Genomic DNA, 20094 nt, shown 5'->3' with positions numbered 1-20094 from the left:
CTCAGAAGTGCTACTCTTATTTTCACACCTGTGGTTGAAAACGCCCGAAAGTTGCTAACTCTGTATATGGAGGACCATTTTTGCAGCTCAAGAGTATTCATTCTGAACAAAAAAAACCCCCTGAAGTCAGAAAAGAAATGATAAGTACGTCTTTCATAATTCAGAATCAAAGCCAGGTGCTACAGAGGAGGAAGGGGATTGTTTATCAGCTGGGATTTCTAACTAGAGGTGTTAAGCGATCTGTTTATTTGCTTGTCAATCAACTGCGTAACCCTCGCTCCTTTTCGGCTCACCCTGCCCACATCTTGCTATGCATCCTCAGTCTGCTTCTTGCTTTCCAACGCTTTCACAGTCGTCTTTTTAGTTTTTTTCAGTGAGAAGATATAACACAGCAACATGGCAGGTGCATTTCTTTTTCGCAAGACGCAGCAGGTGTCTGTCATCAACCTGAATGCTAATGTCGGTATTAAAATATTGTGGGTACCAAGTGTGATTCTGTGCACTGACAGCTCCACAGAAAAAGCTATGCGAGTTGAGACAGAGATGTAACTGGCACAGCGTCAGTTTACCTGGCTTATTTTGAAGGAATATTGTTTAATTACTGCGTCGGTTTCTTACTCTCTCTGTAAATTCATGACTTGAATATAGATTTTATGACTAATCAAGAAAAATATCTGCAGGACATTATTGATATACTGTATTTCACACTTTTGAAACATAGTGGTTATCACTATGTGTGGTCATGTACCATGTAGTGTGAAACAGCTATATCACTAAACTGACCTTTAGTTGCATCGAGTTTTCTAAGTTGCCATCTGCAGTGAATTCAACATTAAGATTCTCCTCACACCATCTTTGAAATACAGTGCACACTGACAGACTCAGGTGCTGTGTTGTAATGTAAATTCACAAAGCCTCAGATTCCCATTTTTTCACTATATATCTAAGCTGTAGTTTTGAAAGCATGGAGTAAGTGTAACATACGGATGCATGGCGGCTGTTTAAAAATAATAATCTCACCAATCCCAACGCGGACAAAGGCTAAATACTTTTGGTTTTGAATAACACCATGGACAATACTGCATAGAAATAACCTGTTAAGTGGTTTTAATAATTCACAAGTTGTTGCAGTGAAAGAGCACAAGGAAGAAGAGGACAAGGAATCTGCTTTTCCCCTTATATTTCCCCAGATGTGTTATATTCTGGAGTGAGGCGGCCAGGATATAGAGCATGGCTGCTACAGTCTCTCTTCAACCTTGTTTTTCGCTGTGTTGACCTTTGATGGTGCTGTTTTTGTTGCACAAATACAGCATTGTCTCTGTGTCTGTGTTCAGCTAACTTAATCCCTACAGAGACCCTCTGAGATGAGAGATGAAATTCCTCCTTTTTATTGCAGGTTTTACTGTGCGTTTATTGAAAAGCTTTACTGGAGTCTTCCAAGTCTGGCATGGATGCTAAAATTGCTAAAGTCACAAGTAGTTTAAAGATCAGTTTAAGATTTATTCGATATTTAGATGTTGAGAGAGGGTTTTTTTTGTTTGTTTTTCAAACTGCTGAACTTTAAACTTTGGACAGTGAACAGTTACTCGCTATGCGTTTGGTTTTCAAGGAACTTGTGGTTCACCTCTTGCTTAGTCTGATTGTGTCTATCTATATATCTATATGGTTACTATATATTTAGTGGTGTTACACTAATTTTAGCTGAAGGCAGGTGTACCCTGCCTCTCGCCCTAAGACAGCTGGGATAGGCTGCAGCGCCCCCCGCGACCCTGAAAGGGATAAGTGGAAGCGAACTGATGGAGTTTGAAGCTGAAGGAAATCAAATTTAGGAAAGGTCTGTCTAAACACACTTCTTGATAGACTTCACAAGCAGTAGTTACTTTAAGTATTTTCTGTAGCCTTCGGTGATTTCATAGAAGCACTTTGAATTTTAACAGTAGTAGCTATTTAATTAGCTTGCATTTGCTGCTGAGATGACCAGCACTGGCATAAGAGAGGAGCCCTCTTCCCCCAGCGGTGTGGAGAGCGTCTTAAATATTTCATTTGGTAATCAAATGTGTTATTCACGGCTCAGTAGATTGTATTTAGCTTAGTTTAACATTTCATGATTGCCTAGTAGAGATCTGTATTTGTTATTCAGCTGGAGGTTTGCATCAGGCTGTGACAACAATTTGAGAAGAAGTGTAAAGCAAGGAGAACGCTGGTAATGTGTCCCTGCCTGTGAAAAACTAGAGACACTGTGCCAACTCAGTTGCTTCAGTAATTATTCATCGGTCAAAGGGGAGATTTGCGTCTATCTGATGAGCCTGTTCAGGCTGCGAATTGCGTTGCCTACGGGGCCTGGAGGAAGGGTTCCTCTGAGCCTCACTACAGTCCCAAGACAGAAAGCACAGCTGGGACTCAGCAGCCCAGTCTTTCACACTCCATTCCACACAGCTACGCACAGGGACTCACAGGGACTTTCAGTTCCCTAGCAGCCCTCATGGTCTAGCCTGTCTTCGCCATGTTTCTGTAGAGGCAGCTGTGTCAGGAGGTTCCGCTGTCTTTCTCCCTTCTGCCTCTGTCTCATTGCACGTTGTTCAGATCCCAGTGGGATGAACCCACACAACTCAGACCACCTTTTCTCTGAAATTCTAACAGTTCAGTGTATGATCCTATTCAGCAGATGTCTGGCTGGCTGTCTGCCTGCCAGTTATTTCATTTAATCATAAGTAGTGTATAAAATGAGAGTGAAAACAATGTAACCAAAACCGTAGCGCACAGCACATTTTCCCCAGAGAGGGAAAAGACATCTATCTTTGAAGTTCTGTTAAAGTTTTACATGAGGTGCATAGTCTCATTAATGGGTTGCTCTCACTCCCCACATTATTATTTAAACATTAGAGGTAAAATAAGGTAGTGAAAGTGTGCTGATAATCATAAAAAATTGAAGCAACTGTAATAAAGAATACATATTGTTGGGAGCCACAGGCAATGCAGATATTGCTGACAACTGAATCAATATTAACTGGCATTGCATATAAAATTCAAATTCAAGCCCAGAAAAAATTATCATTATCTACAAGGATGTATTCTGGTCAGACTATAGAAATCTAAAGCCATCTGAATAAATAATTTATTGCAAATGATTATCATCCCGTGTGTGTGATTTAGAGAAGAATTAATTAACAGTCAGTGATAGTAAGAAGTCTTTGCATTCCCCAACTTCCATTAAAAGGGCTGTGTGTGCCTGCTCGAGGTAACTCACCCTGTAGTCACTGGCAGTAACATAGAAAATGGGCTGGAAAGCCAGCCAGATGATGCAGGTGGTGTACATGGTAAAGCCGATGAACTTGGCCTCATTGAAGTTCTCGGGGCATTTGCGGGTTTTGAAGGCGTAGACTGTGCAGAGGATAATGAGGATGCAGTTATAAGTGAGAGACATGAGCATGCTGGAGTCCTTGCTGTTACACTTCAGGGTGACCACATCTCTCCTCTCTGGGTTCACTTCCTTCCTCACCCCTGGGGTCTCCACCAGCAGCCAGACCACCACCACTACCAGCTGGCAAGAGATCAGAGCACCACAGATGGCAACCTGGGAAGCTGGGCTGATAAAACGAGGCCTCTGGGCTCCATCCTTCACTCCACTGAAGATCCGAGCAATGCGATTGGTCTTGGTTAAGAGGGCTGAGTAGCAAACGGCAAAAGAGGTGCCTAAGCCTAGCCGGCGTAGCGTGCACACAGCTGTGGAAGGTTTGGCGATGTAGATGAATGTCATGCAATAGCACATCAGCACTCCAAGCAGAAGAATGTAGGAGAGCTCACGTCCACTAGCCTTCACTACTGGTGTCTCATTGTGTTTAAGGAAGAGGCCAATAACAAAGAGTGTACACATGATCCCTAGACATGCAATGGTGACAGGGCCAATGGCCCAAGCATCTTCCCAGCGGATGTACTCCTCAGGCAGATCATAACAGCCTGTCAGGTTGGCCAGGGGCCACTGTCCAAAGCTGCAGTCAGCACAGGTAATCTCATTGTGCAAATACTGGTAGGGCTGACAGGGGATACAGATCCAGCAGCACACATCTCCCGGCTGCATACTCTTCACCTCATTCTTCCTGCAGGGGTCACTACACTGGGAGGTGGGCACAACATCACCAGGCCAGGGAATCAGGCTGTGGTTCAGGCTCAGGCTTTGAGCCCAGTAGCCGACTTTACGGTAGACATAGCGTTCCCCGTCTTTGTGATAGTGAAAGATGTTGTAACGACCAAGGCTGTCTCCAAAAGTATCAAAGCGGACTATATTGTCTCTGTCTGGAGGACGAAAGGGGGCTGAAAGGAATAGAGAAAAAATATTGTGTATTGGTAACAGATGTAAGAGACGCATCATGAAGAGTTTGGGACTACGGTATAAAATGTAAGGTATAAATATCTAAATTGGTCAACTTTGTAACATTTTAACTATTCAATTGTTTTGGAGCAACAACAGTGTGGACTGTGAACTCATATGTTATGCAACTCATTCTGTTTGTTCTGAAAGGAGAGTCTTATCTTTTAATATTTGCCCCTCAATATAGACTCCATGACTGTGAAAGGACACAGGTGCAAACTGGCAATTTACATGATGGAAGTCACAGTCTGAGTCTGTTCCTGGATGGAACAATAGGATGGAGATTCAGAACACACAGGACCTTACATGGCAAAATGTATATGCATGGAAATCAAAGAAGAAATGAGCTATCATCTAAAAAATTTAAAGGTTACCTGCATATGAAAATTAGTGCTTGGGCCAGCTGTTAGTGATAAATTTCAGTACTGGTTAATCTACCTGCTATTTTCTCATTTATTTAAATAAAATGTTAAAAGGTTGTAAATGATGCCTTTTATTGTTTACTGGAGTATGAGGTCAATTTTTAATCACCGTTACTCATTTAATCTTATTATCAAAAGTTATAATACTAATATATTACTCAACTTATTATTTCTTAAAATTACAGTTAATAAAATTGCAATCAAGTAACTGCTTCAGTCTGATTACTGTGCTAAACAGCCATTCTTTTACATACACTGTAGGGTTCCTCATTCAGTATTTTCATTTACAGCCTACGTATCTATCACACGTAATGATTTCAAAATATGTACAGAGTTTAGTGGTCCACCTGTTTTTGTGTGTTTTCTCCTTAGAGTGTTGCAGCGTCTCATGGGATAGACTAATTTAAGGCCTTTCATCCAATTTTAATTCTCTGGATAGTAAAAATCCTTTGGGTATTTTATTATTTATTTATTTATGTTTTTTTTAATTTAGAAATCGTGAAATGCAGCACAGCTGGATACAAACACGGCGGTCCGCATTCATCTCATATCAATGAAAATGTCAGTATTTCCATAAATCAAAGCTAATTTGCACAAGTAGGAGCATTTATATTGGAAAGCCAATCACTTACGATGTGTGTGAACGGATGCTGTTACAGTAGTTGACACTTGTTTTGTGCTGCAGCTTTGTGTAGACAAGCAGGAAACAAGTTATATTTTTTAAGCTGTGTCTGATTTGTTTTAAACCGAATAATCCATTGCTCTTTTCACACTTGCATGCATGACAAAAGCAGCCTCCGAGCACGAGGGTGAGGAAATTGTTTCATCTCTGCTAATTGAATCATTATAGAAATGTTCTCTGGGTGCAGTGAATAAACATGCAGACTTAGTCTTAAATTCAACATTTTATGGAAATCTAAATTGATTTAACTCAATCTGGCACCATCTAGTACATGCATTGGTACCTGGAGTTATATTTAGTTTTATATACAGATGTTCAAATAATAACAAACATATTTCTTTAAAGCTTTGCTTAAGTAATGTTAGTTCATTAAGATTTTCACTCACCATCAATTTTGACCTTGAGAATATAGTCTCTGTAAAATTTTCGTCCATTGCCAGGTTTAAGAGCATCGCACACCTTGGTGGAGTTTGGGCACAAGGCTTGTCTCATGTTATGTAAGGCAGTAGCCATTGCATAGACAGCATTCACTACAAACATGATCTTGGATTCTGGTTGAAATGGAACCTCCCGGAGCGAGTGTTTCCCACAGCCTAGATCATGGAGGCTGCACTGGAACTGGTTTTCCCAAAACTCTCTGAACCAGGGATTTCTGGTATTGTTGTATGGATGTAAGGAGGTGAAGTAATCATTAAACTTGGGAATTTGATAGGAGGAAAGTTCAATGGTGAATGCCCCATCTGCCACAGCTTCACTTCCCCTCACCACGCTCTCCTGGGCTCCCCAGCCATCACTTGCCACCCAGGTAAAGGTCACATTCATGCGGTTGGCTGCTACCAGCAGTTCACGGGCATCTTCGCTGCGGGTAAACAGAATGACCACCTTGGCGGTGGACTTCTGCTGCAGGGAGCGGATCACGTTTTCATAACTCCACCGGCTCATGGAGCGGCTCACCTTGGCCGAGGTGGCAATGCAGATTTGGCGGGCACGAGCTTCCTGTTGGAAGGCATCAATGCCAGTCTCACCGTAGTCACCTTCTGATGCCACTGTCGATACGTATGTCCAGTTAAAGTAACGTAGGATCTCTGCCATGGCCTTAGCCTGGTAGAAATCGGGGGGCACGGTGCGGGCAAAGTAGTCATAGCGGGACTTGTCACTTAGCTTGGCACTGGTTGAAGCATAGCTGATCTGAGGGATCTGGAAAAGTCGCAGCAGGTTGGCAACCTGGAGGAAGGGAAAGACAACAAATAAGCCTTTATGAAGTATTGATAATATGAACATGCAGTTCCACTTTTCTATATTTCTACATAAATATAACCAGAAAAGATGTTCACGCAATAAAAGTAGATAAGGAGACCATGGTTAAACAAATAAAGCAAATACTATTTATTTATTCGTGTATTTAATGAGGAATAGGTGTTTCACTATAAATCTGGTGAAATCAGAATCCACTTCTATTTAACGAACAGGGATATAAGGCAGTTAAATTTTCACAACACATGTATCAGGATGGAAAGGGTTATAGAGCCTAAAAAGTTTAGACTGTGCCAATTTACTGTTAGACAGACTGTGTACAAATAAGAAATACAAATGAAGCTTATAATAGCCCGGGAGGTCATCACAAACCCAGGGCACCTCCTCTGCAACGACAACCCTCTTTCACTGGCTACAACAAAAACAATAGTCTTCAATCCAGGGCTGCTAAAGGTCAAGTGATCGAGCCAGAAAGCTGTTTGACAAATGATTTATGAAAGAAAGAGATCAAAATAGAAGTTTCTGGTTAGGGTTAGGCAAGGTAGTGGTAGTATCAAGGTTTGGGCTTATTTTCCTGCATCTGGGCCAGGTGAGCTTTCTCCATCATGGATGAAATAATGAATTGTGAATTAAACCGCTAAATACTAGAGGCAAACATGAGGCAAACACCTGTATATGAAGTGAGTTTAAAATGTCAAGCAACGACGCAACAACCCCCAGCACATGAGTTATTCTATCAAATAATGGTCAAAGAAACAAACAAAGAAAACAAATCTGACGGAGCAAAAAGTTCACGTAAGAAAACCCACCAACATCCCGGTTTGAACCTGCTCAGCACTGAAACCTGGGATTAGCATTGAGGAACTAAAATCCCTCAAAACTAATGAGCAGGTCTGATCCGCAGTCACCTGAACGAAACATTCCCATGCTTTTGCCTCTGAGAGATACATAATATTAGATCATTGTCTTCAGTAAATAAATCACAATGTGTAACACAATTGGATTGTATTTACGAATGCAATGATATGCAGCCGCATTTATGCAGAAAATCTCAAAGGGTTCACAATATTTTTGTCACAACTACGTTTTTTTCTTTCAGACTGAAGCGATTAAGTTGTTAAAGCTACACAGAAAACATACACGGACCATCTGTGGGATTTGTTATAATTGCCTATTATTAAATATATTAACGAAATTAACTACACTACGTCTTTTCCCCCTGCAGATGCAATTAGTCTCCCTTCATCCAGGCTCCTATTTCTTAAACGGACCCCTGCTAGTCTCTTTAAAACTTAACACTCCTGTTGAATCAGTGGTGAGATCCTTGTATGTCTTTAATAATTGCAGCGACTGCCTGTCTACCTCGTTATTTTTGATCTGTAATGCTTTCAACAAAAAATAAACAATAAACGTGTGGAGCACAAATGGCTGAGTGGCTACAGGTGGTACACAAAGTAAACAGAATAAGAAGGAACACATTTTCAGAAAAGTTTCTGATGAGAGAAGAAAGAAGCATGACGAGACAGGAGTAGAGTGAAACCGAGGGTAGGGATGAGAGTGAAATGACGTCAAAGTGTCAAAGAATCTCAAAACTTTGTATTTTCTGTGTAATAAGCTTTGTCAGTGTTGTGACACTGCATGCTGTGTGTGCAGAAGCCGCTACTGACTAACTTTTGCTTCAGGCACTTCTGCGGGAGCCTAAGGGGAGTCAGTCTGATCAGTCAAAAGAATGCCAACCTAATTATGGCTGACTTTAATGCCGACTCTCACACCAGCACACTCATGGTGCTGCATCCTGAATGCCACTGAGTCATTCTTATAAAAGTCAGAAAGGAAATTCACATTCCAGCTCATCCAGTGTGATTTCATTTATCATTACTATATATTATCTGCATGTAGCTGTAGTGAGAGCAACCTGGTTTACGCTGCAAGCAGTTTATAATAGTGGTAGTATTATAGTTATATATATATATATTATATAGTAGTATTATTTTGACATCTATTTGAAAATAATGGCACTAATTTAAGTGCTTTGATGTATCAAAATCATGAAAGGGAGACAAAGTAAAAGCATGGCTATATGTGAGGCTAGAATAGTATTCCTATAGGTAGTAGCCAATATGCAAATTGCAAGTTGTTGGTAACAAATTGCTTGATTTGGATAGAAAACAGTCAGTAACAAGGAAAAAGCAGGTCACATCAAATAACATAGGCAGACACTTCTTAGATGAGAATTTATCTTTATAGAAACACAGAGCAATGCACTGAAATGTCCCCTTAGATCTGCTGTGATGTGCCTGAATTTAAATCATCAGAGCTTTATAATTCTGTTGGATCGTAGTGAGATGAATGTTAAATGAGCCAATCACAGTGATTTCCAGGCTGCTAATTTTATTGAAATGAATGACAGGATGTTTCACACAAAAAATGATATGCACAATCAAGTGCCACTGGTCTTGTTTTTTTACCACCACTCAAACAGGCACAATATCAAACACTTTTACTAGCGGATGATTTAGAGCTTTTATTTTGCTTCTTCTGTAGTGTAGCAAATGAAACACTATGAAAATCCAGGTTGTTGAAACACTTTACTGATTCTTTTTTTTTCAAAGGTTCGTATTCAGTGAGAGTTTGAGGTCAGTTGGAGGAACTCTGATTATGCAGAAAGGCCTATACGTAATCACATTTCTTCATAAAATCATCTCTCTCCATAAACCGTCATGACAGCCATTTTCAACATGTGGTAAAACAGCTGGCAGTACTGTGCTTGCTTGCTTTAGGAAGAAATCAGAGCATAACTTAGAGTGCAAGTGACATGTAAACACAGATTAATCATTTTTACATTTACCAGTTCACCCTATGATAGCTAATCAGTGTACTCCATAATTCTTTCATATTTGCAGTGGGAAATGTTTCCTAACAATTCATTGGGGACATTCACAATTTTTTTTTTTAAATTGTTAAATTGAGTTTCTCCTGTATTTTTTCCTAATTTAATATTTACATAATGATATCAGCATGTTGGTGATATCTGACTACAAAAAAGGACAGTAATGTTTCCAAAAAATCAAGGTTTGCTGATATCATTAATATATTACTAGCTGTGCTGTGCAATGTGTTTCTGTCATGGACTGCAACTCCTGACTTAAGCACCTTGATTATCACCATCTTGATTTTTTCAATCTAGACATCACAGGTGTGACATCTCACCCTCTATGCTTCCTGCTTCTCCCAGTCTCAGAGAAGTGGCTGCACCTGAAAAGAGGGACTAGCTAAGGGTATAAAGTTTGCGCTTTCAGTCTATCCCCCTTCTCTGTGACTTCATCTGTTAATGTGTTAGTGTCATGAAAATGGCTCTCCTTTAACCTGGCTAAATCACCATGGTAACTAATGCTAACCTGATCAGGAAAAGTTTTTTTCCTGAATTTTTGATTTAAAAATTCAGGAAAAGTTTTTTTCCTGAATTTTTGATTTAAAAATTGGCTTGAAGTGCCACATTTTCACTGATAGTTTTATTTACTACATGTTTTAATTGTAATATGGATTTTCAGCTGGTGGAATACATTTTTTGTGTTTTTAAGATTGAAGCCCAGCTGTAAAGTCACAGCAGCACAAACAGTGTGTTGCATAATTAATTTGGTGATGCAGAAAATCTTTGCTTGTTTTTATACTTGATTCTAGTGTTTCATACACTGTTTGAACTGCAGCTTCTAGAACACAGAGCACACACCAAGAACACCTGTCCAGTTAATAAATGTAATTTTACTCTAAGTTATCTAGAAACTGAAATGATTTCCACGTCTTTATTTATCTTTTATTAAGCTGTAATGTTTCCAGTTTGAGACCTCTAAAGTACTGCCGTCATGTTCAAAATCCCAAGATTAATGCTTTTCTGCAGCATTATAGTCATGTCTTTTTTTTAGACTTAAATGTTCTATACAGACTTTTATTTTTACTTTTTATCATCATCATTTTATCATCATCATCTAATAGAATCACTGATTGGAATATGCATCACTTCCCTGTGAGTCATATGAGACATGAAATGCATGTGAGCATGCACAAAATCTGAAGCTGAAAACCAAGTTTAACAGAGAAAGCTGATAACCACCATCACCACCTCCCCCCAACCCCACCAGTAAAAAAGCAAAAAACAAAAAACTGGATGTGTTTAACATCTTCATAGTGTTCGCTGTTATATAAGGAACAAAGGCTAAAATTTCTTTTGGTTGTACTGATGGTTTAAACCATGTGTTACATGCTCAAGGATGATTAATTGGTGAGATATAAAATGAACTTGAAAAATAGAAAATTCGAAGTAGAAATTGCTGTGAAAGACGTTTTTCTTTCAGTTTAAAGTTTGTATTCACATCCTGACTTTAGCATTAACAGAAAAGCAGCCAGAAAGTCTAAGAGGGCTCCTGTAGGCAAGAAACAGACTGTCATCGAGGCCTGTGAGTCCCGTGACTGTTAAGCTGAGGGTATTAACCATCTCTGAGCTGTTCTAGACAAAGAAACAGACGTGTGCTATTGATGCTAGGAAGACCAAATTGGTCATCTGAGAATACTCACTGGAAAATTCATTAAGTATACCTTACTGGTACTGGGTTGGATCCTCTTTTGACTTAATTTTTCATGGCATACATTTAACAAAGTTCTGGAAACATTCCTCAGAGATTTTTGTCTATATTGACTTGATAGGATTACACAGTTGCTGCAGATTTGTCTGCTGAAAATCCACGATGCTAATCCCCCAAAGATGCTCTCTTGGATTGAGATCTGGTGACTGTGGATGCCGTTTGAATGCAGGGAACTCATTGTCATGTTCAAGAAACCAGGTTGAGATGATTTGACCTTTGTGACGTGGCGCATTATCCTGCTGCAAGCTCCCATAAGAAGATGGGTACACTGTGGTTATAAAAAGATGGACATGGTTAGCGACAATATTCAGCCAGGTCATGGTGTTTGCACAATGTTCAGTTGGTACTAAGGGGCTCAAAGTGTGCCAAGAAAATATCTCCCACGCCATTATACCTACCACCCACCTGACCCATCGATACAAGGCAGGATGGAGCCATGCTTTCATGTTGTTTGTGTCAAAGAAACAGAAACCAAGACTCATTAGGACCTGACAACATTTTCTCAGTCTTCTATTGTCCAGTTTTGATGATCCTGAATGAACTGTAGCCTCAAGGTTCAGCGTGTTGTGCATTCAGCTTTCTTCTGCACACCTTGGTAGTAATGAATGATCGAGTCACGTCAGCTCCAAGTATACTGCCCATTTTCCTCAGACTTCTGACATCAATGAGGCATTTTCAGCCAGAGAGCTACTGCTCATTGGATATTTTCTTTTTTCCAGACTATCCTCTGTAAACCCTCAAGATGGTTGTACAGGTAAACCAGCCTATCTGGTACCACTGAAAGTCACTTAAATCACTTTTCTTCCCCATTCCGATGCTCAATTTCAACTTCAGCACATCAGCTCGATCATGTCTATATGCCTAAATGTAATGAGTTGCTTCCATGTGATTGGCTGGGTAGATATTTGTGTTAATGAGGAGTTGAACAGGTGTACCTAACAAAATGACTGGTATTTCGTGGTGTTAATGTTCATACGTGAGTTCACCAGCTGCCTTTTGTTCTCTGGTTCCCTTAGGTTTACACCACCTGCAGCTTGATGCAGGTGGTTGTTACAGCTTGCCTCCTTTGTGTCTGCGTTTTGGCCCCTTTGGTCTGAACTCTATTACTCAGTAATTATTTTTATAACTTAGCACGCTGCTTATAAGGAGGTTGTCACTATCGGTTGTAACAAACTTTCCTAATCGTTGCCTGATTTCTGTCGTCACTACAGTATGATAGTATGATATAATGATGACATTTATATAAATATCTGTCTAGGGTACCTAATATTCCACCTGTAGTATCAGTACATTTCACGGCATAGTTTTGTTGCCATGATTTTCTGTGCACAGTTAGAAAAATAAAAACATTTATCTGTGCTGCAGAAATTCTTCAATGCTCACAGTGATAGTTCTCTGTGGGGTGTTAAATGGAGCTGTAATCCACTTACACGTAGCTTATGAAATCTTGTATCACACAGCGGCAGGCATGACACTGATACAACAGGCTTAATGGAAATCATTGTATAGATGTTTATATGGCATGTATTAAAAAATGATGATTTAGGGTCGAGGCCACTGGTAAAATAGGATAGTGTGCGCACAACTTCAACAATCACCATTTTTCTTTTCTCTGCTTATCCATTTATTACTCTTGTCATCTTGATTATTTTTTTAACATCATTATGTTCCTTTAAACTGGGAGGTTTTTGCCAGCTGGCTTCTGCGGCACAAGGATTCTCAGTCGAGAATGAACTCCCGACAGGTTCAAAGGAATACAAAATATGGCAGCAGAGGGCAAGAACTTGAGGAATGAATCCTGTCACTGGAAAATCTGTGGCAAAAGAGGGAACGATGTGAAACACATTAAGTCAGTGTCTACAGGAGAAAAGTTTTCATCCTGCAGGCTTTTCTGTTTAACAATTTGCACTCGGAGGGTTTCTTTCTGCCTGCACCTGCAGGTTTTAAGAAGGTCCTGTGAACGGCTCTATAAATGGCTATATATAGACAGACCTGCATGTGCTTCTTCATATCTGGTGTTGTACATTAATTTAATGTCAATATTAATACTTTTGTACTGGAAATTAAAGAGGGAATCTTAATCTTTAGTAAATTCGGTTAATTCAGTGGTCGATATTGCATGTCTTATGTACCGGAATTCATTTAAGTGAGTAAAATTTATTGATATAGCACTTATCGAGATAAAATCGCATTTGAAAAGTTCAAAAGCTGAAACCTTAATTACATAACTTACGGTTTGGTGTCGGACCACCACTAACACTGCTACTACTACTTACTTTTTGCAGGCAACGATTGGCATTTTGTCTATTGTTTTTGTTTTGACAAAAAAGACAGCAGGTGGTGTACAAATATGAAATCTTAAAAATTCATGCAAAGGTAAATGGTAAATGGACTGATTCTTATACAGCGCTTTTCTACTCTCCCGGAGTACTCAAAGCGCTCTATAAAGCGCAAAGGGGAAACTGAACACTCATTAAATTAATTTACTTGAATGGATCAAAATACTAAACTATACATAACTGCCTTTGGTTTTAGCTGTAGTGTATGGCTTCCAGTCTCTTACATTCAGCTATAAGGGATCATGCTGCCTCAGACAGCACCTTATTTAATTAATAAAATTAAGAACTGGCCTAGTGTGGATTTACAGCTCAGGGTCTGGTTCTGAGCAGATTACTGTGAAAGTGGTTTCCTACCAAGCAGTGAGGGCATACCTGATCTGGTAGCAGCACTTGGGCCGATCTCTCAGCTGTCATATACTGCTAGGTGGTAGGAGAACAATGAAAATATTTCAGACTGCATGATGGAAAAGTAAAAATATATATGTGCAAATTTCAAATGTAAAAATATGCTTTGATCTTTTGGAGATATGGAACACATGTTGCACTGATTTTTTTATTATTATTAATTCTCCAATGGCAAAACAAAGCATTATATATCATCTCCCTCTACACCGGATCAAGTTTTCTCTGATTGGTTGACCCACATAAACAAAAGGTTTCAACAGCAGGTGGGTGGGACTATAACTATATATATAACTATATTAATGATATTAGTGAGCTAATTGCCATACAGAGCTCATACTTTAAAAAAAATGTTTTATAAGAAAGTGTTAATAGCATTCTGATTTTTGTACATCCGTTGACCTTGATATAATATTTTGGCCATGTTCATTATAAGCATCCACCAATGTATATACGGCAGTAATGAACTGAAAGAATTTAATATACTAGTGAGTGGGTGAGATGTACTCAAAAGAAAAAATTTAAAAGCGAGAGATATACAAGAACACAGAAATAAGAAACTGAAACAGTGTCCTCATCCAGAAAATATCAGGCCTCCTTTGTAGAGATGTCATGATTTTTTTTTCTTTTTTTTACATGAAAAGCCCATCTGCTCTTCCCAGAAGACTGTTTCTGTGTGCTTCTACAGCAATAACACTGTATTCCCAAAGCAGCAGTCCTTAGCTTCACTCAGTATCACACACACACACACGGTCCACTGCAGCACTGTGGAACACTCAGGCAAACACGCACACGGGGAGTGGACATGCATGCACGCACGGCACACGCACGGTGTTATCATTAGCAGTGGATCATTATCAGTTTATTTCTTATCATTTAGTTGCTTGGCAACAGCTTTAACAGAATAGAAATATGAGCTGTCACATACTTGGAGCAAGGTTGTTTTTGATCAGGTCCTGCCCTCTAATGCTGCTGGATAATACGAGTCTCCTTTATGCTGCAATAGTCTTTCAAAGCCCCCAGAGTCATGCGGCCATTCAGATTACACTAAATGAGAGGCTACGGCTGCACTTCCATTCATTTAATGTCAGTCACTCAGCTTTGACATGTACTGCTTTTATTCATTTTCATTTTTTTTTTGTCATTATTTCAATTTCATCTTTTTAGATTTAAATCATATCTGCCAGACATGGTCGGTACAATCCAGCCGGACACTGGTGTTAAAAAGCCTCAGACACAGAACAACAAAACTGGGGTTCAGCTGACTTTAAGTCATGTTATCATTCATATCTATCATATAAGATAGATATAGATGTTTGTGTGTGTATGTGTGCGGTGAACATGATATTTATTTCAACCGCACAAATAGTGGATTTGGTCAGGCGGCTGAATAATCCAATCATACGTGAATTATTTACAATTTCAGGGCGTATTCTTCACTTTTACCCATGAATAATGCATTTTGCACAGCATAGCTTTACCGATACGTTTCATCATTATTATTCTCCGGGGCTTGTGTTCTGTCATGTGTGTATCCATATTTAAATCCTTCATATGACTCATGTATGCTCTGGAGATTGGCACAGTCTACCTGCAGATGAAGACAATGCTAAAAATAGTCTTCTTTGCGGGTGATAAAAATGAAATTCTCGAGCTGGCTGAAAGCTCATATATATAAATATATCCTATTATTTTGCTCACACAGTTTAGTCTTCAAATGTCAACCAGACTGCTCATATCAAGATCAACATTTTTTTAATTCCAGCATGCATCCTTGTGAATCCTTGATTCTTCTCCTGTCTTGTTAATCAGTTAAAATTGCCAGATTGGAGCAGAAGAAATTCCAATTATCCACAAAGTTGCCGTTATTCAGAAAGCGCTTTTATCCAAATACCCTGGAACAAGCCACGTTTCTGCCTCCAGACAGCAATTTTTGTATGCTGCTCTGAAACATCACAGTGTGTTATTTTCCATTGTTTGCGGATTGGTTCCAGAGTTTTTTGATTTTTTTCTTTTTAAATCTATCCGTGTTTTATGCCTGAGCATTGTTCTTTTGTGAGCACTTCAGTATTTGACATTCCAGAGGTGTTGTTCTTCTAATGCGCCCCGGTGATTATGTTTTGCCTGGGGATGCTCTGATGCCGGTGAGTCATATTCAGCACCGAAGACTGTTGTCGGGGTAACAAAAAGTGGAGTCCCGTCCGTGTATTAATCAGAATCCGGCCCCGAGGCTAGATGTTCCTGGACTGCAATTGTAGAATATAATGCACCCTTTCTTTAACCCACCCATTTAGGACACTGCAGAGTAATAAAGCTAATGTCCCCAGTTATATAAAAGGTATACCAACAAAAATTAATATAACGTGACACCGGATGTGGACTGGCAAAGCGCTTTAGTGTCTTTGCTTCAAGTATAGAATGATATGTCCAGAGGGTAAACGTGTAACTTGTTGGTGCTTCACACATGAATAAAGATGCTGAATGTAAGCGAGCATGTCATCACAAGGTCATTACTCACCTTCCACTGATGACCCACTGTTTGGATACTCCGCAGGGAAAATGGTCGAGGCTAAAAATTTGAATCACCCAACGATTTCTACATGTACATTTAGTCAAAGCATCCAGATGGCATCACAGACTTCCCCCAGACTGTTTAAGATACAGACTTGGGGTTGTGAAGTGCTTTGACGCCACATGACGCCATGTGACTCACTCCATCTCCTTCACTCTGTGATCAGATTTGCACGTCGGCGTCTCCGCGTTTCTGAGAAACATGAGCTTTCATTCCATCCCCCCCTTTTTTTTCGTCCTATGTGTGCATGCACACCTCTGCCAATCTACCAGACAGCCCGGCTGCAACCACAGATGGGGAAGACAGGACCTACCCTGCAAGAGCGTCATCAAACTTCGCCTCCACACTTAACTCAATCTGGGCCCGTGTAGCTGCAGCATGGCTAGGCTGGCAGCCAGATCCGCCCCCATATCTGCGATTGTCACACCACAACACCAGCAGCACAGCACAACACGCTTCTTCATTGTGACAGATTTAGACAGCACTCAGCGTTCTCACCACCTGTCAGTTCGACATGTTCCGCCACGTCGCCGGACCGAAAAGCGTCTTTAAACTAATAAATGCTGCTTGTCCTGTAACTGCCTTGCCTTTGGGGTGAAATACACACATGTGTATTAACTCTGTGCCATTCGCACAGATGGGCAGACATTATAAAGTTTCACTCACTCAGGCTGGTTCACCGAAAGGTCTGACAGGCTATAGATTATATACAAATGAGGCAGTTACAAAGAACAGACACATTATGTGGAGATGATTTCCAGCAGCAGCACAAAAATATCACATATTTCCCATGGCCCAAATGCATATGTTTGTGGAAGAACACTGTCCCAGAAAATAGCAGTAAATCTTTAGAACATTAGGAAGATTAAATATAACTATGTGGTTAAAGTTCATTTTAAAATGCTAGCAAGTGTGTAAGAGGAGGGCAGATTTATTTGCATAATCACACACTCACCAACCAGGCGTGAGAAAGAGACGGCGAGCACACCTCATGACTGAACTTCATTACAAGTTATTTGTGGTATTAAAAAAAAAAGACATCTGTATCCTATGGTGTACTTCTACTATGAGAAATATTCAGCGAGAAGCTAGGGCAGACCTGAGACCTCAGGCTTGTAATAGCATACCCATAAATTACCACAAGACAAGGGCACTCTCTGAGGAGCCCCAGATGCAGAGTTTTGCTAAAATTACAGCTCGTTTATCAACTCCTTTATTTTCAAACTTTCCTTTTGAACAGGAATCCCTCTATAGGTGCTATAGGCACGACTTCCCTTAAGCCTTTTCCCTATAGCTCTCCAGGAGCTCTCCACCTGCAAAGTGTATCATTTCTTTACATATTTGGCATTATTTTTTGTCAAGACTACAGTAAATGAAGATGTTTGCATTTACATAGCACCTTCCCAAACTTACTAACCATCATTTACTCATTTAAAAACTTTTGAAGTTATCGTATCAATTTTTTGCAGAATAGAGACAGATTTTTCATGTGCCCACTATAGCTAGTGAAGCAGCTGTTCACAGGAAATTAATTATTTTTGGCTTAGCATTGTGGGCATGTCTATATTGTAGACAAATCATGACTAAAAAGTGTGCATAGATGCTTCCCCCAGCCTATTGTCCTGCCATACGCAGTGGGGAAAGGCTGCAAACAGCACACTGCCACTGACAGGGGTTCCTGCAGAGTCTATTGTTTATCTGCGACCTGATTCCAATCATTGTTTTTGGATGAGCAGAAGTGTGTTTCTTTTCTTCCAACAAGCAGATATCTGGAACATGAAGCTGCATATCTCAAGTGAGGTGAACCGTGCTCTTCAGATGAGACGGCGTACTGGGTCGTCTGGCTGGCTGAGCCGGGATGATGAGTTTGGATTAATGCTTTAAGGCATGTATATTTGTGGATGTTTACAAATCTCAGTTCTGCAGGACGCACAGTATCTCTTTTCACAATGACTTGAAATTGCATTTATGTGGCAGCCATATTACAGCTGAAGATTGGGAGGCCCAATTAGCAGAGCTTTCATCGCATCAGCTTGAGTGAGCCGAAGGGAGCACTGCTGCTGAGAGTAATCATGCCATCACTAGTCATCCTGTCAGCCCGTCCTGAGTGCAACATCTGTAGCATGTCTGCCTCTGACAGGACCACTGCTGAAGTGTGAATTACTGGGAAAGAGAAAGAGAGCTTCCAAATTAGATCAGCCAAGCACATGGGCGTACAGGTAAACAGATCCTTCTTGCGGAACTGATACTCATTAAGTCCCTGTGTTAACATCTCGCAAGGGGTAATTGCACGTGGTACTTAAGTCTAAATGGACAGTTATATGACAATCCATCACAATCACTCTTGGGTTTGTAATCCCTCCCTTCTCTGGCGCTCTCTCTCGAGCCTACAGTAACAGCTAAAAGTGAAGTTCATCTTTTGAAAATGGTCTCTTTGACAAATTTAATGCAGAATTTTGATCAGTTTCTTTATTGGCATAAAGCATTTTTAAAATAACAAATGAAAAAAAATGAACATTTCTGTTTTCACTAGTCCTTACCTGAATGGAGACATCGCTGTAGGACCCTCCTATGACCCCAGAGATAGCCAGAGGGACATCATCATGGATGGCGTAGGAGCCATCAGGGCACGTGTACTCACTGTCATCCACTTTGGTGAGGGAGGCCCTGACAAACTCTAGGGATTGCTCCAGAGCATAGGTGTCCTTAGAGCATGTGTCCAGTATATGAGCTCCCAGTCTGAGCCCATGAAGGATGTGTTCATCCTTGTTGATTTCGTCTAATGCCAGGAGCATGGCTTCCAGTCTCTGGATCCCTCTCTGTGCATTGATCTTTCCACAGTCCTCTGCACCCTCGCCCTTCTGGTGCACAGGGAACAGGCCACCGATCATCAAATCTCCCTCCAGTGTGATCTCTTTCTTGGTGTCAGTGTTGTAACCCACCACAGGCAAACCCTGGGGAGCCTGGGCAAAGAGAGACACACATAAGCACAGCAGGCTGAGGTTGGACAGCCAGAGGGGTCGGGGTTGAGGGCGCACCCCCAACACAGGGGCTTTCCCCAATGACATATCCCTGGGCAAAACAAAGTCACCGTCCCGCCTGCGATTTCTGGTCAGCGTCCGGTTGGCTTTTGAATACGGCGGCACTGAAGAAAAGAAGGTGCAGCAGCAGCCCCGCCAGATCTCAAAGCTCCACTGTTTTTATTCTGACAGAGGCCATTTACAGCATCATTGCCATCCTCCGCGTCCTCTTCTTCAGAGTGTTTGTAGATTACAGCCTGCAGATCAAACAGAGAAATTCAGTCACAGCTTTTGAGCTGAAGTACAATGGTCCCTTTGTCTCACAGACTGTGCGTCTGCCAGGGACAGACTCAGCCCTTGGAAATATTTGACATCTACACATTAGTAAATATTT

The 20094-nt window shown here is 40.5% G+C and overlaps 1 protein-coding gene across 1 annotated transcript in view; it reads right to left on the bottom strand.

The window, feature by feature from the left end:
• grm2a (glutamate receptor, metabotropic 2a) overlaps window positions 1-20094 on the bottom strand; it is a 33769-nt gene that overhangs the window by 1322 nt on the left and 12353 nt on the right. The window contains exons 2-4 of the mRNA XM_084928405.1: window positions 19221-19957; window positions 5860-6697; window positions 3248-4311 (exon numbers count right to left, since the gene is read on the bottom strand). Coding sequence (XP_084784531.1) covers window positions 3248-4311; window positions 5860-6697; window positions 19221-19748 — 2430 coding nt within the window. The 5' untranslated portion in view covers window positions 19749-19957. The remainder of the gene's footprint in view (window positions 1-3247; window positions 4312-5859; window positions 6698-19220; window positions 19958-20094) is intronic.

The sequence above is a fragment of the Perissodus microlepis genome, chromosome 5 (assembly GCF_051167445.1).
Source record: "Perissodus microlepis isolate ML-2025 ecotype Zambia chromosome 5, ASM5116744v1, whole genome shotgun sequence".
Classification (NCBI taxonomy): Eukaryota; Metazoa; Chordata; class Actinopteri; order Cichliformes; family Cichlidae; genus Perissodus; species Perissodus microlepis.
This window is presented reverse-complemented; position numbering and strand designations above follow the sequence as displayed.